This window comes from Nicotiana tabacum, chromosome 1 (assembly GCF_000715075.1).
Source record: "Nicotiana tabacum cultivar K326 chromosome 1, ASM71507v2, whole genome shotgun sequence".
NCBI classification, from domain to species: Eukaryota; Viridiplantae; Streptophyta; class Magnoliopsida; order Solanales; family Solanaceae; genus Nicotiana; species Nicotiana tabacum.
In genome coordinates, this window is record NC_134080.1 from 72,624,183 (window position 1) to 72,649,096 (window position 24,914).

General features: G+C 33.3%; 2 protein-coding genes across 3 annotated transcripts; one reads left to right on the top strand and one right to left on the bottom strand.

The window, feature by feature from the left end:
- Positions 1-9,658: 9,658 nt before the first annotated feature.
- On the top strand, positions 9,659-14,908 carry LOC107766232 (uncharacterized). The gene is made up of 4 exons (XM_016584981.2): positions 9,659-10,010; positions 12,822-13,126; positions 13,226-13,436; positions 14,171-14,908. The coding sequence occupies exons 1-4, from the start codon at positions 9,774-9,776 to the stop codon at positions 14,669-14,671; spliced, it is 1,254 nt and encodes a 417-aa protein (XP_016440467.1). The 5' UTR covers positions 9,659-9,773; the 3' UTR covers positions 14,672-14,908.
- A 1,410-nt stretch (positions 14,909-16,318) lies between these two features.
- On the bottom strand, positions 16,319-21,458 carry LOC107766233 (V-type proton ATPase subunit c''1). 2 transcript variants are annotated; one of them, XM_016584983.2, is made up of 5 exons: positions 21,201-21,458; positions 21,019-21,096; positions 16,810-16,980; positions 16,546-16,718; positions 16,319-16,467 (listed from the first exon to the last, which is right to left on the bottom strand). In XM_016584983.2, exons 1-4 carry the CDS (start codon positions 21,335-21,337, stop codon positions 16,550-16,552), a joined length of 555 nt encoding a protein of 184 aa, XP_016440469.1. In that variant the 5' UTR covers positions 21,338-21,458; the 3' UTR covers positions 16,319-16,467; positions 16,546-16,549. The 2 variants fall into 2 exon arrangements, with proteins under 2 accessions (XP_016440469.1, XP_016440468.1); XM_016584982.2 differs by having other exon boundaries at positions 16,319-16,718.
- Positions 21,459-24,914: the final 3,456 nt, after the last annotated feature.

A 24,914-nucleotide genomic window follows, 5' to 3' on the forward strand; every position in this document is an offset into this window, starting at 1 on the left:
TTTGCGAAAAGAATAGAATAATTCATGAAGTAACTCTGCCTTATTCACCTGAGTCAAATGGAGTAGCCGAAAGGAAAAATAGAATATTGAAAAAGATGATGAACTCTATGTTAGTTAGTTCTAATACTCCTGATAATTTGTGAGGTGAAGCTATTTTATCTGCATATCACTTACAAAATAGAATATCACATAGAAGAACTAGCAAAATTCCGTATGAATTGTGGTGGGGTTATAAACCGAACTTGAAATATTTAAAAGTGTGGGGGTATCTTGCTAAAGTTCTTTTGCCTAAACCTAAAAAGAGAAAAATGGGTTCTAAAACTGCTGATTGCATGCTTATTGGATATGCTGAACATAGTGTTGCATATAGATTTCTTGTTTTAAAAAGTGATGTGCTTGATTGCAATACTATAATTGAGACAAAGAATGCTAAGTTCTTTAAATATATTTATCCATTGTCTGATAAAATTTCTCATACACCCATTGAAACAAATAGTGAAGTTACCTCTAATGAGAAACTGAGAAGGGGCAAAAGGCCTAGGAAAGAATATTTTTCTTATGGAAATATTTTTCAAACTTTTCTTGTCGATAATGAACCATCAAATTATTTTGAAGCTATATCTTCTTCAGATGCTAAATATTGGAAAGATGCAATAAAAGTTGAAATCGATTCTATTTTGAAAAATAATACATGGATTTTCACTGATTTACCTCCGGGTGCAAAGCCTATTGGTTGTAAATGGATTTTCAAAAAGAATTTTAATCCTGATGGATCTTTAGATAAATATAAAGCTCGGTTAGTAGCAAAAAAAAATCAAAAAAAAATATAGATTATTTTGATACATTTGCACCAGTGACTAGAATTTCTTCTATTCAAGTTTTAATTGCCTTAGCTTCAATCCGTAAGCTTTTTATCCACCAAATGGATGTCAAAAATGTTTTTCTAAATAGTGATTTAGAAGAAGAAATTTATATTGTTCAACCTGAAGGCTGTGTCATTCCTGGACAAGAAAATAAAGTTTGTAAATTAATTAAATCTCTTTATGGCCTTAAACAAGCTCCTAAGCAGTGATATGAGAAATTTAAACAAGTCTTACTGAGAGACTGTTTTTCTTCAATTGGGATGGATAAATGTGTTTATACTAAAGTGGTAGACAATGATTATATGATAATATGTCTGTATGTTGATGACATACTTATATTTGGTATAAGTTTAAATATTGTGCAAAGTACTTAATTATTTTTGTCTGCTAATTTTGTACGAAAGATATGTGTGAAGTAAATATGATATTGGGAATTAAAGTTATAAGGAGCGAAGATGGCATAATGTTATCACAAGAATAATATGTTGAGAGACTTCTTAAGAAGTTTGAATATTTTAATATCACACCAGTGAGCACTCATTTTGATGTTAACTCTCAGTTGAAAAAAATAATGATGACCCAGTTGCTCAGTCTAAATATGCGCAGATCATTGGGAGTCTGATACATTTAATGAATTTTACAAGGCCTGATATAGCCTATGATGTGTGTAGACTAAGTAGATATACGCATAATCCCAACAGAGAGCATTGGTCTGCATTAGATAGACAAATGAAATATTTGAGAGGAACCATGAATTATGGTGTCCTATAGTGGATTTCCTTCTACCTTAGAAAGGGACAGTGATGAAAACTGGATCTCTGATTCAGATGAGACAAAATCCACTAGTGATTATGTATTCACATTTGGTGGTGATAAAATATCGTGGAAATCAGCTAAACAGACGATCATTGCTAGATCGACTATGGAATCAGAGTTTGTAGCTCTGGAGTGTCACGACCCAAAATCCACCAGACGTGATGGCACCTAACCCAACCCGCTAGGTAAGCCAACTAAAGCCATCCAGTTTCAATAATCTTATTAAGTCAATTAAACAAAAATAAATTTACTGAATTCTATATACATCCCAAGGACTGGTAGTACAAATCATGGGCTTCTAAGAATAAAGTTTACAAATCGGAAATGAAAGAAATACATAGTCTATTTGAAAAGTACATAAACAGAGTTTTATAAGCTAAGGCTACCCCGAACAAAGGAGACAGCTACAACAGGGACGCAGGTACATCTTCAAGTCCCGCAACCATCGAGCATAGCAACTGACATCTGCACACAATGTGCAGAAGTGTAGTATCAGTACAACCGACCCCATGTACTGAGTAAGTAACAGACTTAACCTTAGGTTGAAAGCAGTAACGAGCTAACACGGGATCGTATCCAAAGTTAATATTTTCCCCAACAGTTCATAACAACATAAATGCAATTATAAAAGAGATATCTCAAAAGTAAAATACTCAGCTCATTCACAGTTCCAGAAAATGATCATGCTTTTCAAATATCTCAGTGAAAGAAAATCTCAAATCTCTTACTGAAAATGCCGAAAGTATGAGTAAGTTTGAAAACTGTAATTTTCCAAATATCCTTTTCACAATAAATAAAATATTTCATTTTCTTTCCAAATAACAAGTATAAAGTGCCTCTCCATACCCACATATCAATGTGTATAATAAGTCATGAATGATGTGATACTATATAGCATGAGAAAAAATGCATCTCTATGTCTGTATGTCATGTATGCATGTAAATGCCATGTATTTCAAAGCTGAAACATGTACTCACACTCTCAGAAATACTCAATCTCATTACCTCGCATCCTCTCTCACGAAGCTCAATACTCAGCACACTAAATCACTCAGCGGTGTATAATAACTGTTGCGGCGTATAGCCCGATCCATATATATATAGTCGACTGTGCTCACTGGGGTGTACAGACTTTATAGGAGCCTCACTGTGGTGTGCACAGACTCCGGAGGGGCTCCTACAGCCCAAGCGCTATATCGCTGCGACGTGCAGCCCGACCCAATATCGCTACGGCGTGCAGCCTGATCTATATATATATTTATATCCTCACAATCAGGCCCTCCGCCTCACTCAGTCATCACTCTCTCCAGTCTCGCTCACGAGCTCAAAATGTCATGAAACTAGCCCGACAACAATGATATGATGCATCAACAACAACAACTGAGACTGAGATACGATATGAATGCATGAATATGACTGAGTACAAAATATCAATGGAAATCAGTGAGGTGACAACAAGAAATAATCACTATGGGTACAAACAATATTAGCATAAAGTCTAAACATGATATTTAGCATGATTGGTAGCTCAATTACTTTATCACATGATGAAAACACAAATATCAACAAAATAGGGCTACTATACAGGGCCATGAGAACAACAAAGTCCCATTTTACAGGGTGCACGCCCACACGCTCGTCACCTAGCATGCGCGTCACCTCAATACCAATCACATAACACGTAGTTCGGGGTTTCATACCCTCAACACTAAGCTTAGAAGAGTTACTTATCTTAAACAAGCCAATTCCGACACCGAGCAAGCCAAGCGATGCTCCAAGAATCCCACCACACGCGTTCCGACCTCTGAATGGCTCGAAAGTAATCAAAAACAACTCAAATACATCAAACAATGCTAAAGGAACCAATCCCAACCGAAAAAGGTCGAATATTTAATCAAATGCCCAAAATCGACCAAAAAGCCCAGCCTGGGCCTGCACCTCAAAACCCGACAAAACTTGTAAAATCCGATAACTCATTCAATTATGAGTTGAACCATACTAGTTTCACTCAAATCCGACTCCGAATCGATGTTCAAAACTCAAAAATTCATATTATGAAACTTTAGGCCAAAACCCCCAATTTCTTCTTTAAAATTCATCAACCAAAAGCTAAAATCGAAGATAGATTCACAAAGTATAACCAAAACCGAGTAGAGAACACATACCCCAATACATATTCTGAAAATCACCTCGAAAATTGCCCAATTCCGAGCTCCCCAACTCAAAATATGTTAAATGAACAAAATCCTCGTTTTAACACTGTTCTACCTCATTTCTCGTGCCAAAAGATCTAAAAACTCACTTTTGATGCTTCTAATGGATTCCTTGTTAAATTCTAGTCAAGTTAGGCTCTTGAATCACTCAATTTGACCTTATATTGAAGGAGATATGTTGGTTTCAATATTTGAAAATGGTGCAGATTTTTAAATACGCAGTCGTGGCAATTTCGCAATTAATCTGAAAAAAATCTGGCAACCCAATTCAAAGTAAAATAACTATAAAATCCTCATACGATGTTCAAATCTGATGATTCTTTTTGCTATGGCTTCGTAATTACGATACGGATCTAATGCTTGAATCAAAACAGAAATCAAAGCTCATTTGTTCAATGTGATACCATTTATACTTGAAGAAACGACATCAGAACATAAGAAAAACGAGCGCAACACAGCCCAAACCTATCCGAAACTCACCCGAGCCCCTCAGCACCCTGTATGAACATACCAACAAGTCCCATAATATAATACGGACCTACTCGAGGCCTCAAATCATGTATAACAACATTGAAATGATGAAACACACCTCAAATCGAACTTTCGACTTCCAAAACTCGGACTGAAATATATCAAATCAACTCGAAATGAACTCAAATTTTTCACACAAGTCCTAACACATCATACGGAGCTACTCGTTCCCCCAAACTACCGAGCGAAGTGCAAATGCTCAAAATGATCGGTCGAATCGTTACATGGAGTTAGCTGGTTCTGAGGCTAAGTGACTAAAATACTTCTTAGCTAATATCCCTTTAATAAAGGACGTATTGCTTTATGTGTTTATACACTGTGATTGCCAAGCGGCAATAGCTATAGCAAAGAACAAATCTTATGATTGTAAAAGTAGACACGTGAAATTGAGACATGATGTTATAAAACAACCGTTAAGAGATGGAATAATTTCCATTGACTATGTGAAGTCAGAGATAAATTTGGTCGATCCTCTGACTAAACCTGTAGGAAGAAAATTAATTCTTCAAACATAAAAAGAAATGGGATTAAGGCCGACATGTTGTCAATAGAGATGGTAACCCAACCTATGTAATACGAGATCCCAAGAAGTAGGTTCATATGGGTAATAACAAGTCGGTATTGGCACTGGTACACTAAAAGAGAGTGCTTGACTGCTACTAATTAAGAGGCAGAGTTATAACTCTTAATGAAATTCATAGTCCTTATGGATGGTGTATTTAAAAGTAGTATACACTTGATGAATTCAGTCGAGGGTCTTTCGAAAATAGCCTCTCTACCCCTTAGGGTAGGGGTAAGGTCTGTGTACATACTACCCTCCCAAGACCCCACTAGTAAAATTTTACTAGGTTGTTGTTGTTGTATACACTTGATGAATTCACCTATATGATAGTGGAGTGGGCCATTTGGCCTAGTCTTTAGAGCTCTCATGAATCACCAGGTATGCACATGGCCTATTGGGCGCAGAACCGCGTTGAACAACAAAATTACCGGGGGTCAGAATGTGATTAATAAAATCTTTGACTACAATAAGAATTATTGGTTCATACTTCATAAAAATATTACATTTCAATAATAATTATGTGAGTTAAATTTTATTAGTCTAAGTTTGGTTCATAGTCTAGAGGATACCAAACCTATTACATTTGGACCATGCAAATCCAGCAAGTCAATTCTTCCATTCCTTTATCCTTCACCTATAAATTTTGAAAATATGTGGGGATTGTGGGAGTATTTTCAAAACTTTGAAAAGCCATGTATCTTTTTATTTTTACTAGTGTCCTATCTGCTTCCAAGTGGCTTCTTGCATGAAGCCTTGTAGCCAAATACTTTTAGATAATTGATACATGACAAGAGTTTTTACATGTGGCATTATTTTAAAAAATTATTTGACAAATGGCTCTACTAAGCCAAGTGGCTATGAATATCTAGCATGTGGCCTTTTACATGAAGACATGTGGCCAAATGGCTAAGCCATTAACAAGTGACAATCATCTTTCATGCAATTAAACATTTGACAATTTAAGAAGACCCCAAGTTGCTTATATAAAGCCACAATCTGCCTCATCCGAAAGATTAACAAACGAAAGAAAAGTATCTTCTCCTTTATAGTTCAATCATTACCTAGCTATGTAGCCATTATCATAGCAATTCGTCCAAATTCTCATTCACAAGTTATTTCTTTTATAGTTTTCCAACTTGTTGGATTTATTATTTAATTTTGTTGATTTATGTATCCTCTAAATAAATAGAGATGAACTTGTTTAATCTTGGGGAAATATTTCACATTGCTGAAATAATTTCTTAGCACAGTGCCCAGCACGACTCAAGCCATTTTTTGTATTTACTCACAAATATTATTATTGCAGTATTGTTATTATTATTATTATTATTAATATTTTTCCCTACAAGAAGAGGTGGAAAGAGTTGACTAGGCAAGACATGGCGCAGCTTCAACTGACCGAGGACATGACCTTTGATAAGAAGGTATGAAGGTCGATGATTAGGGTAGTATGATCTAGAGTGTTCATAACAGTAGTATTTGCAACGTTGTCTCGCTTTTTGCTGGTAGTAGGTTTTTATAACTAACCGGGTTTTTTTCCTATTGTTGATCACCTTACTATCTTGTTATTTTATTCTGCTTTTATATAGATTTTTGGTGATGTTTCTTCTTGTCTATATTTCATTAATATGGTGCTTATTCATTCATGAGCCGAGAGTCTATTGGAAACAACCTCTCTATCCTTACAAGATAGGGGCAAGATCTACGTATACACTACTCTCCCCAAATCCCACAGTGTGAGATAAGACGGGATATGTTGTTGTTGTTATAAAATACTAAATATCTATATTATTATAAAAGCATGAATACGATGTCGGTTTACAAAAATAACCTTAGAATATTAAGCATAATAACTCATAAAAAAGGATATAACCGAAATTCTAGATATTAGTCTTATAATCGTATTAGTTTTAGGACATAATACTACACAATATATTAAACTAATACTATTTTTTATTGTTCCTAGAATCGACTAATATACATAGAATCTCGATTATACATTCTAGAGTCGACTAATATTTTATAATATTCTAAAGTCGACTAATATTCAACTAGAGTCGACTTTATATTATACATAATTTAATATAAAGAATATTAGTCGACTTTAGAAGCTAATGTTTAATATTTTAGATTTTAAAATTAATAAAATTCTATTTATTAAATTCTTATTATAAATATGTAGGAAGGTTTAATAAAATTAATTTCATAAAAATCCTCCATATTGGCAATACATTACCACTTCACAATGTCCAATACCCACAAAAAGGTAATATTAAATGGATTGCATAAAGAGTTAAAATTGAGGGAAAAAAAATACCCCCACGATAATGTATTTTTATATTATATTTGAACTATGTTCCTACTTAAATAATATTTTTTAATCAATTTTTCGTGTAATATTAAAAAGATATCCAATTATTATACAACAATTAAGAAAATATTTAAGAATATAAATATGTCAGAAAGAGGGGAAAAAATGGTTGGTAAGAGTCAATACCACTAATGATTCTATAAACATAAAGATCTAAACGCGAAATGTCAGATCAATCTTTTAGTCTTTGAAAATAAAATTTATGGTGGATAAAATTATAATTAAGATTAAATATTCAAAACAAGAGGTGAACTAATATTAAGATCTGAATCAACATAGAATAAAATATTTTTATATTAAAACCAACTAATTAGATCTTTTAATTAATTATTTAGCAAGAGAATCTAAATTTTTTTAAGGTAGATAAATTTATTCCATAAAAGAGCATTACAACATAAATTTAAAAGGTTAGTATATTATTAAGAATCAAAATGGTATATAAGTGTTTGAGGAAACACGATCAAAGCTAAATTCGAAACAAGAATAATTTTTCAAGACTATATTATATAGAGTCGACTCTGGTATAACATGATTATTCTTTGTAGATGACTCTAGTGGAATCGAAATAATATTTCTATGTCATGCATTACTTGCAAATATCATATCAAGAGACATGACACTGTTAACAATAATAGCAAGTGATGTACCAATAACGATTTTATTGTGAGGCCACCCACTTTAGATTTGATATACATCTTTAAATAATTTAAATAACCATCACAAATTTATAAGAAAAGTAAAATTGATAAAATGGGATGAAGTGCGTATGGCTAAGTGTCAAACGATCGAAATAATTGCCCGGAGTTCTAGATATATATTGGATATTAATGAACCATTTGGTGGAAAATTAATGGTTTGGGAGGTGATTTCTGTCAAGTACTACAAGTAGTTCCAAAATCGGAAAAAAATATAGACAGTAAAAGCTAACTTGCCAAAGTTATACTTTTGGACTTAAATAAAAAAGATTCAACTCACAAGAAGTATAAAGTAAGAACATATCAAGATTCAGTGTCTTCTTGCTTCGTGTCGAAAATGAAGAAGAGCATCCAATAAAAGATGATTTGGTTCTTCCTGAACGCTTGGTTATCAACTCCAATGGTAATAGTAGTGCATTTAATAAGAGAAATATTTCTATCATTAGATTAAAACGCAAATTGTGCAAATCGCATGATAGAATTAAACAGATATCTTAACTAGCAGAAATGAATATGTCGATATTGCAAAATTTTATAGTAAAAACAAAATATTTTTCAATTTTTGACTCAGCAGAAATGATACAAATAATTACTACCAAGAAGATTATACTTAAATACTTTAATACCAAATGGCCTTCTACCATATATGTTTGTTGTCAAGGTTAATATTTGTTTTTACGTATTTTAGTGTCACCATATATATATATAATATACTAAGTTAAATTGATCTTCTATTATATATAGGTTGATTTTGAAGAAAAATATGCTCGTCATGCTACTGAAAACTTAGATACACCGAATGACTTATGTAATAGCGCACAGATGGTATATAGAAGTTTTCACAATAACGTCATACATGCAAAAATTATGATACTGGTCAATGTGCTTCTAAGTATAATTTTATCCCGAATTCAACTTTCGTCTTCTGAAACTAAGGAATATCCTTTTAAATTTATGTGAAAATAATTTTTTAGTATGTTTATGTTTTGCAAATATAATAAATATATAAGGACAAACATCCTAAATATTGGACAATATTTATCGCAATATATTTTCTTGCACGAACAACAGTATGTTGCACTTTCAAGAAGGTTATCAAGAGTTTCGGTTTAGGCAGAGCAACCAAAGCCTTAGGAGGAAACATACACACAAAAAAATATTATTCACAAAGAAGCGTTCGTTAAGATACCATTACATTAAATACTTTTAAACTATAATAATAATTATCTACCATGACAAAATTGATTATTTGTGTAAGTTTTGATGCTTTCCTTTTATTTTAAATTCATGTATTATGTTAATGTAATAATATTTTCGGCGTTTAGATGATTGTTGTATTATTATACATAAAATTACTCTTATTACTTAAATATTATTATTTTTTCATATAAATAAATATTTAAACCATCACATATTATTATTAACGTGCAATGCACGTTCTTAGATACTAGTTGATATGAAATTGGTCCAAACAGTGTGAGCTGGATAATAAGAACCGTCAATTGTGAATCCATATTAACTAGTGCTTAATTGTTGTAATCTCTAATTTCTAGCGGAAACGGAAACTGAAACTTTATATATTTCTTCAATACCTTTTAATTAAATTAATAATGAAAATTACTTTACCACTATTCACACGTGCACAAGATATCCACATTTTCAGCTGAGAGTAGTGGGTAGGAGGAGCAAACAAGGCATTTGCAGGGAAGAGAAAGAAAGGAAATGGGAAAACCAAAGGCAGTTATAGTTGGAGGAAGCATAGGAGGTATATGCAGTGCACATGCTCTCATCAGAGCAGGTTGGCAAGTGGTGGTTATTGAGAAAACTCCAGCACCTCCAACTGGTAGCCCCACTGGTGCTGGTCTTGGACTTGACCCTTTCTCTCAGCAAATCATTGGATCTTGGCTTCAACAAACCCACCTCCTTCAACAAACCACCTTGCCTCTTACAGTTGATCAAGTAAGTATACATCAAGAATCCCATCATTTTTTTTTAACAGTTAGCATATTTTGCTCTATTTACTTGAGAGTAGCTATTTGTTTTTACAGTTAGCTGATTGAATGAGTTTGCTATTTTATTTTTTTGGGTTTTTTTTTCTGTCTACTTTGTAAGATACTGTTGCAATAGTTTTGTTTACCTGTTCCATCAATAATATATTGTCATATAAGAATTCAATTTTTTTAGTTAAATTAATACTTCTATTTGCGGTTTTGTTTGTTAAACCAAAATTTCAACTATTAATTATTTTAATTCTTCTACTACTACTTATGTACTAATTGTCAAGTTAAATTAACATTCTTAAATTTTGTATCATGTCAAATAGTGTAAGATAACATGAGCCAACCGGGAAAGTATTGTTTACAGTATAAGATGCTAATAGTCTATAATTTAGGACTTTTTTTGCAAGAGTTAAGAAAGGCTTGAGTCATCTATATATATGACCATATATGGATAAGAAAGAATTACAAGAAAATACACTTGGCTTCACACTATAACAAAAAATGGCCCATATTTTTAAGTTACCCAATCTAGCCCATATTGTACATATTTTGAAAAGCACTAGCAAATTTAAAATTTGTTTTCTTACAATCATTGCTTCTAAAAGCTATGGAGTTAAATCTATGTTCTCACAAACATTGCTTTCACTCTCTTTTCTTTTCACATCTTCTACATATGCTTCAAGAGCAGTCCGCCATTACTACTTCTCCCATGTGTCACTTGGTTGTAACGTAAGAAAATTGAAGATTCAACATTCCACCTTTGAAGGCCATTCAAAGCTTGGCTTTCAAAAATAAGATTTTTTAAGTTTGTCAGTTGTTTGGATTGGGTGTTGTTCCAATTGATTGAAAATATCAAAAGGAGTTCAAAATTTAAATTTGAACTGATTTGGAGTAGATTTGAGTTAAATTTCAGAAAAAACGCAAGGAAGAAGACGAAGTCAGTTTTTTGTATAATTATGTATAATCTTGTATAATAGTGTATAAACACATTTTATACACTTTTATACAGCTTTATACAAGCGTCTGTGGACGAACTTCTTTCACGATTTTCAGTTGCAATTCTTGTTCAAAATTAGTCCAAATCTCCATTAAATGACTTCAAATTTTATATACAACCTCCTTCTACTATTTCTAACAATTCTAGATAATACCCACTCCAAATTTCTCACAAAATCAAATTCGGAATCTAAACCCATATATTTAAGCTTGTTAAAAATCTAATTTTCACCATCCAAATAGATTTGGTTTGTTGAACTAATATTTGGGTTACAGTTACTGATTCGAAAATTAACTTAAAAGCTTGAGAAATCTTTTTTAAAAATTAAATAGTAATTTTGAGAACCTATTGGAGTTGGATGTTGAATTTTAGCCTATTATTTTTGGGCTAGTTGGTTGTAAATTGAAATATGAGCTATAAAATTGAAAAGTAGAGATCCCAGTTGTTCTTATGTGAAATTTTCCCTATGGATAATGGTATTGTCATTACTAGCTTGCACCTCGAGAAATCCATTGGGCAGCCTGCTACACCCACAAGAATCGGTGTTGGATAATCCTGCCCCACCAAAGTCGGAGCAAATGGGTTCACGCTTAGTGTTGTACTGCGGTATGAACTTACGATTTCCATGTTGTTACTGGTATGCCTCAACCACTCAGGGATCCTTTTTCTGATCTGGCTAGCAAAAGATAGAGATTTGGGTGATATTTCAATAAGTAAATTAACACCTTCGTGTCGTGAAATCATCATATGCCCCTCTATTTAATTGTCTTTATAGTGTGGAAGGGGAAAAACTGGGAGCGGTACTATGGTACTCTTTCAACAAGTGACAAACAATGTCTTATGAACTTTAAGTTGATCATTATGGAGTATGTCTTGGTGTATGCTTAGCTTCAAGTTGTTCATCATCGGCCTGCAGTGTCACCACTCATGACGAAAATGTTTTTTGGGTAAATCACTATAATTCTTGAAACATTTGATTCTGTAAACTGACGGGCATCACAGCAGAGTCTCACTTATAAACTGAGGTACGAGAGAAACCAGTAGAAAATCTCTTTTAGAGATTAGCTAAAGTGTGAAATAATTGTAAGAACAGTTTCTTATTTAGTCCAGGGATTTGGAACATGAAGTGAAGGTAGGACAATGAGTTCTGCTGTAGCAAACATGAGGAACCATGCATATTTTTTTGATTGGTAACATGAGTGACAACAATAACAACAACAAACCCAATGAGTTCTCACAAGTGGGGTCCGGTAAGGGTAGTACATACGCAGACTTTACCTCTACCCTGGGGGCAGAGAGGTTGTTTCTCATAGACCCTCGACTAGAGACTGATCCTATTTTGATGTCTTCTTGCTCGTGGTTAATATGCATAAATTTATAGTTAAAAGTTAACATTGAAGTGAGGTGTTGGCGTGTTTAATGTCTATGCGCATTTAGCACTTGATTTAAGATCAACATAAGCACATGATTGCAATTCTTCCTTCACTGGGAGGCCATGGAATTTACTCCCAATGATCAAAGGGGGGCCAGAATTTTGCACAAGCGGGGTTAGTTGGAGATGACAGTCATCAAAAATACGGGCAGCATCTGTTGTGACAAGTGGTCGTAACTTTAGCCTACTGTTTGCACATCCACACTTCTTGGACACACGTGCGTTTGCCCTGCTAGTGATGTGTCTAATTTAGTTCTCAATCGCAAATTAGTTGAAATTTTGGAATTCCTCAATTTAGATTTTCATCCCGTCCTCATTCGTGAACTTATGGTCAACTGCAGAACCAGGCAACAGATGGAGAAACAAAAGTGAGCCGGACATTGGCAAGGGATGAACATTTCAATTTCAGAGCAGCTTATTGGGCTGATCTCTATAGCCTTTTGTATGGTGCACTACCACTAGATATTGTTTTCTGGGGTTATTTGTTTCTCTCCTTTTCCATGTACGATGATAAATCAAAAGTGAGAGTCGAAACTAAAGTTCTTCAAACGGGCATTACAATTGACATTGTTGCTGATTTGCTTATTGCTGCTGATGGTTGTCTGTCTTCAATCAGACAAAGTTTCCTTCCCGACCTTAAAGTGAGGTTAGTATATAAAGTCAACTAAAGTTCTTCTTTTCCTGGCTTTTAATCAAGGAAATGCAACAGTTTGATGCTTTTAACGACACACCTATTTTTTGGTAGATATTCAGGTTACTGTGCATGGAGAGGGGTTCTTGATTTTTCCGATAAGAAACACTCAGAAGCCATTATTAGCCTTAAGAAATTGTATCCAGATCTTGGGAAATGCCTGTACTTTGACCTGAGCTCTGGAACTCATAGTGTATTTTATGAGCTATTGAACCAGAGGTTCAATTGGATATGGTACATTAATCAGCCCGAACCAAGCCTCAAGGTATGAGCTTGTTGTCAAATGCAGTGACATGGTTGCTAAAGTAATGTCAGTCATGAATGAATGTTCAAATTTATGCTGATAAGAGAGTTTAGTTGTAGGTTGTGATAAGCTGATGACCAGTGTAAAATAATCAATTACTCCTTCTGTTTCCGTTTATGTGGCATAGTTTGATTGGACACGAAGTTTAAGAAAGAAATGATTGATTTTCGAAACTTATTCTTAAAAAATACCATAACATTTGTGTGACTATAAAAAGCTTGTCATTGAAGGTAAATGGGAAGTTAAGTTAAATAGTTTCCAAATTTAGAAAGCCACTATGCTTCTTGGAACGGACTAAAAAGGAAATGCTGCCATATAAGCTCAAATAGAGGGAGTATTATGAATCCTCTTATTAAGTATTGGAATGATGGACCTGTATAAAGCAAAGTGATATAGAGGATTCATATAGCTAATCACAATAGATTTGGAATCGAGACTTGGTTGATTGATTTAAAGTGAACGTAGAAATGTTGTTTATCATGAATGGATCAACATATAGTTCCATTAGATCAGATACTGATTGGAAACTAGGAGAGTGAATCGAGGTTTGCAGGAACACTTTTGCAACCACATATCTGATATACAATTGAAGTTTGATATTTTTATGTTTTTTTTCCTACAACAGTATTTCGAGTATTGTTCATTTTTAGTGAAAGTATTAATTCTGAAAACCAATAATCTGTGATTAAATTCAGGGGAATTCTGTGACCATGAAGGTTAACGAGAACTTGATTCGGAACATGCATGAAGAAGCTGAGAAGACTTGGGCTCCTGAATTGGTTAGGGTAATTAAAGAAATTAAGGAGCCTTTCCTAAATGTGATATATGATTGTGATCCTTTGGAGCAAATTTTATGGGACAAAGTAGTGTTGATTGGAGATGCAGCTCACCCTACTACTCCTCATGGTTTGAGAAGTACAAACATGTCGATATTGGATGCAGCTGTTTTAGGCAAATGCTTAGAGAAGTGGGGAGTGGAAAACCTGAACTCTGCCCTCGAAGAATATCAGTCCATTCGGCTGCCAGTTGCCTCGAAGCAGGTTCTGCATTCAAGGAGATTAGGTCGCATTAAACAAGGTTTATCACTTTCAGACCGCCCGTCTTTTGATCCAAAAACTGCAAGTTCAGAAGATTGTGAAGAGCTTCAGCAGAAAAACATGCCTTATTTTTATGATATTCCCTCCATATTGAAGTAATATCACTAGTTTTTTTAACTGGCCTGGTGATTAAAGCAATGTTGGCTGCATGATTGAGCCTCGAGCATTCTGTATATTCTCCCATGTAGCCTGTGATTGTGTGTTTTCCGATGCACCCAATGTATAGCTGCAGAGTTGTTATTGTTTAATCTGTTTAAAATTTACGACCTCATGAATGTAGTGAACTGCAAATAAAGCTGATACTTGACAGCAAATATAATTTTCTATCATTGCCTATACATTGCAGAGTTGTCGTCATTGCCTCTGATAAAAAAATTCAGGACGTGATGTGTAATGTAAATGAAGGTGAAATTTCATACTTTAAACTGTATCTTGTTGCAAAGTGAAAATATAAATAATTGCATAATCTCTTTAACAGTATAAGCTTTTAGAAGTCAGTTCAACATGTATCAACAGACATTAAGCTTGATTCTCACTGTCATTTGTTTCCTCTGTGTGTGTAGGCGTGTTGCGTGCCTAAAGTAGTTAAAAGTCTCACATCTAACAGGTTTGAAGTTCACACAATTAACAAATGTTTCTCCTTTAGCGCACTTGGTATAGTATTTGTTGATGTGCTGTTAAATTAACCAAGAAATTGAAAGCTTGTAACGCAGCCCCAACTCTCTGAAAGATTTTTCGACCCTTTCGGCTCAAGAAAAGACTCATGCCAGCACATGGGCTAAGTATTGCAAATATAAAATAAATAAATAACGGTGTCTTCTCTAACAATTAAACTTTTAAATGAGATGGTTAGGTCCTTCCATACATGTTTCTTCATTTAGCAAACTTGGTGTGACCTTGTTAATTTATTATTAAATGGACAAAGACGAGCTTTCTGAAACAACATAAAAGATGTTATAAATTGTAATTAATACTACTTTTTCTATAGTTTTTGAATATCAAAATATAAATTTATATATTAAAAAAAGCATACTAGTTTAACTTTGATTATCGATAAAACCAGACTTCGACTCAAGGTGCCAAACAAATTGGATAGAGGAGATACATTTTTTCCCGATCTATATGAATTTTTGGATTGTGAGTGAAGAGGTAAAAGGGATTTTCAATTTGGGATTTTTTCCTTCCTATACAATATTTGAAACTTATTTACCAAAATTGTCCTAGTTTTGTATATTACCAGCCCTAAACAATGATTACTTACAAATTATACACAATTAATTATTAGTGCCTTAAATTAGGGAATTTAGTTATAACTTTTTCATTTTTTTTCCTCCCCTCCTCTTTCCCTATTCCGGTAATAGTGGCGACTGAGGGGGCTGAGTTTGCTGGGTTGGTTGTGCAGTCTGAGTCGAGGTTTCATGGGTTCCAGATCCGAGGTAGCAAAAGGCAAAGAGAAGTGGGTGGGTCGGGTACAAATGGAACAATTTTGATATGTGGTATAAAAATGTAAAAATCCCGTCCAATTTCGCTATAGTGAACAACCAACTTTAAGCAATTAACAAGCACACTACCATATGTAAAGGAGAAATTCAGCACTCCATTTGAAAACCAATTCACGTTCATGCACAATTCTGTACACATCACTGTAACTGCATGCAGGAGTTTATTGTCTCAGCCGCTATCCGCATATAAATAATATTCCCTTGCTGAGAATAAGTACAAGCAGCACTCTCAAGAAACAATAGCTTATTAACTAACTTTTTTCTCAGTTCGAGTACAGTAAGAATACAACAGTGTAAATGACATATCGGTTGCAGGTCAGACATGACCTAGCTTATGTCAATTTCAATCAGCTGAATGCAATGGGAAAACCAGAACCTCCTCGATTAATACTCCTACCAAAAATTACACGAATAAACCATCAGAAAGAAAGCAAATACAGCTTCCAAATGGCACAGAGAAAGTAGAAGTACATGACTATGCTTTCGAAGGCCATGTTGCTTGAGCTGACATGATTATTCCCACAATAACTCCAAACAATCCCAGTGCACTACCAAAAATCTCAATCACAAGAATCTTGACGAAAAGGTTAGAATTTTGTGCATCTGACAATGCGCAGCTGCTACCAATAATCCCTACGCAAAGCCTGTTAAAGGAATATTTATGAAGATGGTTAAGTGAAACGGAAGAAAACTCTGTATGCAAACAAGCTTCTTTAATAAGAAAGAGTGACAAACCCGCAAACGAGGTTGGCAAAGCCCACAATAATTCCAGAGGCAAATATTGCATATCCTGCTCGAAGGGACTCCGGTGCATATATCTTTGATGCTGGGACACTCTCTAGTTTTGTTTGCAGAATAATTGCCACTATAACACCATATATAGCAACAGCTTCACAGAAAATCACACTACAAGAAACATAAATAAGTTAGCCATGTGGTCCATAATTTGTGTTCATGATAAATTATTTCGTATTGGAATGAAATGATCCTGAATAGAGTTGAATGAACAAAAACAAATTCCATAGTCGACCCCAACTAACTTGAGATTGAGGTTGATTGATTAGATTAATTTTGAACTTGGGACTGAGGAGGCTGTGGAAATAGCCTCTTGCAGAGATGCAGGCTAAGACTGCGTACAATAAACCCTTGTGGTCTGGCTCTCCCCGGACCTCGCACATAGCAGGAGCTTAGTGCACCGGACTGCCTTTTTTTTGGGACTGAGGAGGCAATTCAAATCCCCTCGTCACGATAATTTCATACCATGGGTGGCCATCGGACAACTCTTATCCCACAGCACCAAGGGGCAGTTTTACTCTTTGCTCATCTCTCTCTCTCCCCCAACCTAATACCCATTACTCTCTATATTTTTTAGAAATCTTAACTTTATGCTGCTCTAATAAGATTATTATTTTATTTTTCTTAGCCTTACCACAATTTTGTTTAATATCTTATACTCCCTCTGTCGCAATTTATGTGATGTACTTTTTCTTTTTAGTCGGTCCCAAAGAGAATGATACCTTTCTATATTTAGAAACAAGTAAACTTTAACTTCCCATTTTACCCTTAATGAGATGATTTAAAACTACAAAAATATCTATGGCTTATTTTGGACCACAAATTTCAAAAGTCTTTCTTTCTTTCTTAAACTACGTGCCCAGTCAAAGTACATCATACGAGTAGTAAATTTCCTTGTTTAATTCTAGCTAAATACATTTTACATCGTCTCATGCATATTTATTACTAATTTATTTTGATGTAATATACTTTTAAGGAGACGCCTACATGATTGGGAGGTTGGTGACCTCCTTCCATTACTTGAAAGATTGGAGAAGTGCGCAGGACAAGGACAGTCTAAAATGGGGCAACTCAAAGGAAGGTATACTCAGTCAAAGCAGGGTATGCTCACCTAAGCTCGAACAATATGATCATTGATTTATGGCCCAGGAAATTAATCTAGAGAACTAGGCTACCTACAAAAGTCATTTGTTTTTGCTGGATACCCTTAAATGCTGCCTGCTGGACACAAGATAATCTTATCAAAAGGAACTTCCAGTTAGCTAATAGGTGTATTATGTGCCAATCCAACTCTGAAAGTTTCAATCGCCTATTTCTTTGCTGTGCAGTAGCAACTGATCTTTGGAGCATGTTTCTTACTATTTTTTATCTGAATTGGGCTATGCCATTAACTGTTAGAGAAGCTTTCATAGAAAGTTGATAAAGCCATCATAAAGCTCTGGTTTATGGTGCTTGCTAGCATTTTTTGGTGTATCTGGACAGAGAAATCACAAATGTTTTGATGGTATCTCAACTTCAAACAGCTCCCTGAAGGCTAGATGTTTGGTTAATTTCTTTATCTGGGATAACTTTTCTCCTGTAAATAGTATTCATCACTTTTGGAGTTTGTCAGCTCCCTAGTCTTGTAATAGCCTCTCTTTGATAATTGTTTTGGATAAAGTAGCCTCTCTTTTGTAATTGAGCTGCCATATTCTCTCTTTTGTAACCTTTGCATCTGCTTGATGCCTTTTAAAATTATTAACTTTATCAAAAATGAATTCCATAAATCTAGACAAAGAGCATATTTGACACAAAACTTAATCATGTCTCTAGTCCGGCCTATACAGATAATATGAGCATTGCAAGTATTACAATCTATGACAATCTCACTAACAAATTCTTTCGCCATAATTCAGCGCTATTACAATTCCACCATATCCTGTCCAACCCCTGAAGAACTCAAAGCTCAGCTAACACAATAAACTAAGAGCTTAGTAGAGCCTCTACATCCAAGTAGCTGATTGCCAGGAAGTACAGAAGAAGCTTGAGTTTGAATGTCTATCTTTATCAAATACATGAGAAGGAGAGACGTCAATGCCATTGGAAGCTATGCTGATTCTGTGGAGGTATGCGAAGATACTAGCATAAAATGACACCTAAGTATAGTTCACTTGTGTTTTTTGAAGTTTTGTTACAAGGGTGTCATTAAGTTTAACAGACCAATACATGTATGAAATTTAAGAGGATAGCAATGAATATGAACATGGAACATGTAAAGTACATTAGACAATGAATATCATCTGCTATTAAGTATGGAGAAACTATATAATACTCCAACAATTAGAAATATAATATACTAGAATTGTATTCAGATTTTGTAGTACGGACAACGAAACTTGGATCTTGACTTGGTAACTCTATGTTATTAAGTCTGAAGAACTTAGTAGTTATGATATTGGGTAACTCTAAGTATGGTAGGGCAAGTAGGATACAAAGTGTTGGAGGATCTACTGTTTTGGTCAGGTTATATACTATTGGTAGCATCTTTAGGTGTTTCTTTATTTCCTTGGACTTGTTTCACAAGGTGAATAAATCCTACATTCCTACCCAAGACTTAATTAGGTGTTTTTTTATTGTCCAAGACTTGTTTCACAAGTATTGTTTTTCCTTACTTCATAAAGAAAAAGGTGCACAAAGGCTTCTTTTGTCATGTTAAGCTGGCTAGTTATTAAAATTTGATCACAACGATACAAGCACTTATACCGAAAGATATATCTAGACTTATACATTTCCAGAATACATGATATGTGAGGTCAGAATATGGTATGATTTATGATATAAATCTCAGCAGAAGGAACATATGCATTGCTAACAGATGCTACATGTGCCAACAGAGTATAGAAACCAACAGTCACTCCTATTACATTGATCAGTTGCTACAGATATCTGGAACATGTTCTTTTCAGGTTTTGGACTCAGTTGGGTCATGCCTGAGAGGACTAAGGATCCCTACACTACATATGCTGGAGTTCTTGGAAAGCTGGTAGATCCATCAGGAAAATCTAGAAAATAATTCCTGCCTATATTTTTTGGTGTCTGGACAGAAAGGAATCAAAGTAGTTTTGATGGAATATCAACTTTTAATCAAACTCTCAAGGGTAAGTGTCTTTTAAATCCATATAGCTGGAGCAATCGTTCCCCTGCAAACTCCTCTGACACCTTTTAGACTTTGTTAACTCCTTATCTTTAGCATGGGGCACATCGTAATGGAGCTAACAAACTCACTTTTGTTCTTACTATCTCTTGTACTATTTGCATCTACTTGATGCCATTAATGAAACCACTTCATCAAAAAAAAAAAAAAAAAAAACCTATTCCTATAGCTAAAAATTGAATTACACAGATGTTTCACTCTGTCGGTTATTCAAATAAACTGGTTAAAAGAACCCGTTTGATCTTCTAAGGCACCTATAAATTGGGGTATTTTCATCGGAAGATAAATATGGAGTCCAACCTACAACAGACAACTCGAAGAGGGATAAACTATATATCAACAGGGGCAGACCAATGTAGGCAGGATTCAACTGAATCCCTTCTCCTAAAGATTTTTTTTATGACCGAGAAATTCGTCTGGGCCCAACCCTTATGACCGATGGCAGCCTTTGAAACTCGGGAATAATGGACATGGCCCTCTACTATTCTCCCCTTAAATACGAGGCTTAGTTCGCATGGCACATGGCTCAAACAAACTTCTTCTAAAGAATTCCACAGTTCTATATGGATAAATAACATTATTAAAGATAAAGCTATGTATATATATGTGTTAATAAATTCCTTCACACAAGGTTTGACTCCAAAGCAATGGTTAAGGAAGACACGAGATTTGTATGAGCTCTGGTGTTTCTATTCCATTAGCACCATTTCACTCACTATCTTTCCTTGAACCCCCTTAATGAAAATCTTGGTCCACCCTATTGATAACAAACTAGTATTTTCTTCAGCAACCAGTGTAAAACGGCAAAATAAGTTAACACTAAATCGAATGCAACAGCTCAGGATTCACAAGGAAAATCTTATTACTGCATCTAAGGTAATTTTAATTACACAAATAAAGTTTACAAAAAAAATGACCGAGACAAAATTGGGAAAAGTATAAGCCTCTGAAATTACCTAATGAGATTCTTGGAGGTGATGCGAGGAGCTTTGATTGCAGCACCAATCAAACTACTTCCAGTTATGTAAATTCCCCTATCCATAACAAAGTCATAAACTTTAATCAGATTTGGATACCCTTTGAGAAAAAATAACAAAAAAATTAAATCATTTTGCAAATAATTAAGAGGGTACCGTACCAAGCGGCACCAAGAACAGAGACGCCAATGGCAATAGCAATTCCGAGAGCGGCAAAAGTGTAAGGTGAGATCTGTAACATTGCTCTTGACCACGAGCTTGATGCTCCAATCACGGCCATTGTCGACGCTGCTGACATTCTGAATCTGATTCTGCTCCTTTCTCGATCTTGACTCTTAAGATTTGTTCAGTTGGGTGAGAGAAAGAGAGAGAAGGGGTTGAAGAGAAGACAATAATGTGGTGTTGCTAACACGTGAGAAGAGTAAGAAACAAGTAGACAGAAAAAAAAAAAGTACTTAATTAAAGATAGTAATAATACTAACAAATAACATATTTTTTTACTCACATCTCATATTTATGCAAAATCACACTAATTTATTATAAAGAGTAACTAGTATTATCACTCGCGCGAATGCATGGACACTAACCATGTAATATATTTGAGTTACTTAGATTATATGTAAATAATCTTAAAACTTAAAATTTCTCTATTAAATATAGATAATCTTTGGATATTAATTAAGAAACACTATATGAAAAAGATTAACCATTTCTCAAATTTCCTAGATATAATTCTATTTTTATTTTTTGATACCATTCTCGCGGGTGTCATTGGATCCTAAAATTAGCCGGGAAATAACAATCAAAGGTTGAGACTATGAAGTATTCTTTGGATACGACTTGACTCTTTTACTACTACTTGAACTCTTATGTTGTGTGTTGATATCTTTCAAAAATTATTTCTATTTTAAAAGTATAAAGTAATTCTCTAGAGTTACTTTAGAATAAGAGTTGGGGAAATTGAGTTTAAAATGACTTTTCAAGTTTGTGTAAGGATTTGGGACACATTTTTTGGTTAACAAAAGACATGTTACTAGGGGGTGATTAAGGGTGGTCGAGGTCCATTGTGCAACTTAAAACTTGGGGGTAAAATTTTAAAAACTAAAAAATTAACTTGGTGTTTCTGTATCTTTTTGTCCTTGTGTAGTTTTTGTGCTAATATTCTAGAGTTCCTATGTAGTTGATGTTGTTGGCCGAATGTAACGATCTGACCAGTTGTTTTGTATATTTGAGAATTTAAAAAATTGTTTAGCCAGTAATTTTTTTTTCAGTGTGACTCCATTTTGATATTTGACATTAACCATATTAAATATCCGAGTTTTTTGAATGATATGTAAATAACCTTAAAATTTAAACCTTCTAGATAATCGTTAGATATCAGTTACGAAACAGTACATGAAAAAGACTAACATTTTCTCAAATCTCGTAGTGATAATTTTATTTTTGCACCATTCTTATTGGTGTCATTGGAATCTAAAAATAGCCAAAAATTGAAATAATACTCGTATTTATGTCAAAGCACAAAGGTTGACACAATATGAACGATTCTTTTGTTACGACATGACTCTTTTACTACGACTTGAACTCTTATTTGGTATGTTATTATCTTTAAAAAATATTTCTATTTTGACATTCCAATTTCTAAAACTTTATATATATATATAATGAAGCAAGTGAAGATATTATGATGCAAGTGAAGATGTTATCCTTAATTTAAAATTTACTTTAGTCGGCTATCTAAGAATTTAAATGATTCTTTAGCCGGTGAAATTTTATTTCAATATGACGTCATTTTGAGTTTATCGATATCTCTAGTCATATATTTTGAATTTAGAATACCCTATATACAGAGGTGGATCTAGGATTTATACTTTATGGATTCAATTTTTAAGTTTTTAGCATTGAACTCATTATATTTTTAGAGTTATGAGTTCATATCTGCTATTTTTATAATTTTAAGAATGTTTTACATATAAATTTTTGCTCAGCGTGAAAAGTTATGGGTTCATTTAAATCTGTTGTCAAGACTGAAAAGTTATGGGTTCAATTAAACATATTGTCAACACTCTACATCAGCCTATATATATACAAATTTTTTGTTCTTTGAATCACTAAATGTTAAATTAGTTGATTGTTATTGTATAACACTGCATATATTATTTTGAAATTGCCAAGTAGTTTTTTCTTGATACCATACTTGGCTTAACCTCAATGCAAACTACTCAAATTGCATTTATATTCAAATTCAGATATCATATCAGTTTGTTAGTAATAGTAATTTTTTAAAAACGACACACAATTTAAATTAAAAAAATTCTAAGATATCCTTGTCTTATAGTCTATGTATTTGAGTTGAAAAAAATATTTAAAATCGGCGATATCAACTTCCAAATTTTTTATACTTAACATAGATGAAACAGAAGAAGAAATTCGTTGTCATCTCTTATTTCTGGTTTTTAGATTTTTCAAACATCTTTTCTATATTTATTTTCTTTTATCTTATTTTTTATGTCTTTCTTCTTCTTCTTCTTTTTTACAAAAAATTAATTTATTTCTCTATAAAAATATGAGTTTAAATAGAAATTGTCTACATAAGAACTTTATTTATATTTTTAGTGTTTAGTTGAAATTCTTCTATATTTTTCTTTTGGCTTTATCTAATCAACCTAAATAAGTGCTCGACTTGCCACTTAAAAAAAACTGAAGAATGTGTAATTTATATCTAGCTCACATTAGTAGGCGCCATCACGACTCCCGAGAGTGAAAAATCCGGGTCGTGACAATGACTAACATAGTCAATTATAAAATAAAGTTACCATATACTATTTGCATTTATTAGCTTACCACTTGGCTTAACTACAATGCAATTATATATGATAACTTTCTTGCTTTAATATATGTATAGAATATTATTTTAAAGAACTATAATTATAGGGTTTTAAGTGTGAAATAGAAGTTTGTTTTGGATTGGCTGGGGTAACCGGTGACTTGTTCTTGGGACTTTCTCTTTCTTCTTTTTTAGAGCGAAAGAGCTAAGACTCTATTTGCAGTACTAGTCTTAGGGTACGCGCTTTGCGCGTGTACACTATCTCAATAAGAAAGAATTTTAAAATATTATATAAATAATATTAAAATATTATGTTTGAATAATAAAATAAAAGCTAATATTCTCTAAAATGATGAATCTTCATACAAATTCTCAATCATCGGTCAATATATTCACCTAAAAATTTATTTTAATTTTTTAATTCACTAGCTTTAAATTCATAAATTATCATGCTTTTTTTTTAATTTTGGCAATCACATATAATCCTATAAAACTTAAGAATTTTTTATTTTTTTTAAAAAAAAGTTATTCACTACTTCATTTTAGAGCGACTCTAACATGATTAACAAATTGATAGAAAATAACAATTTTTTTCGAGATCAAAAAGTAGATTATTTAATTTTTAATTAATAATAAATATTATATGAATTATTTTCAACGGATTAGAAAAAGAATAAATTAATGTAGCTCATTGTATAATCAAATTACATAATTATACGAAAAAAGGAGTTCTGAAAAAGAAAAGAAAAATAAATAATACTAAAACTAAAACTTTTTAACCAAAACAAAAGTGTTCGTCAAGGACTCTTAAACAAATATTTTTATAACAAAAAGATAATTATATGATTTTCCATGTCAAAGTCCTAAATAGTAGGCAACTAATTAAATTATTTTTCCTAAATATGAGAAAAATAATTAATGATTAATCCTAAATATTAGAAAAGTAACTAAAATTACTACTTTGTCTAATATAAAATATATTTTTAAAGAGGCTAATGACCTTCGTACTTAAGGTACACGTTTTGTGCGTATACCTATATCAACAACT

Coding starts and splice junctions, on each gene's coding strand:
- LOC107766232 (XM_016584981.2), top strand. CDS start 9,774: ATGGGAAAACCAAAGGCAGTTATAGTTGGAGGAAGCATAGGAGGTATA. Junction 10,011..12,821: donor TGCCTCTTACAGTTGATCAA/GTAAGTATACAT, acceptor GGTCAACTGCAG/AACCAGGCAACAGATGGAGA. Junction 13,437..14,170: donor AGCCCGAACCAAGCCTCAAG/GTATGAGCTTGT, acceptor GATTAAATTCAG/GGGAATTCTGTGACCATGAA.
- LOC107766233 (XM_016584983.2), bottom strand. CDS start 21,337: ATGTCAGCAGCGTCGACAATGGCCGTGATTGGAGCATCAAGCTCGTGG. Junction 21,097..21,200: donor TCTGTTCTTGGTGCCGCTTG/GTACGGTACCCT, acceptor TGTTATGGATAG/GGGAATTTACATAACTGGAA. Junction 16,719..16,809: donor TTTGCCAACCTCGTTTGCGG/GTTTGTCACTCT, acceptor TTCCTTTAACAG/GCTTTGCGTAGGGATTATTG.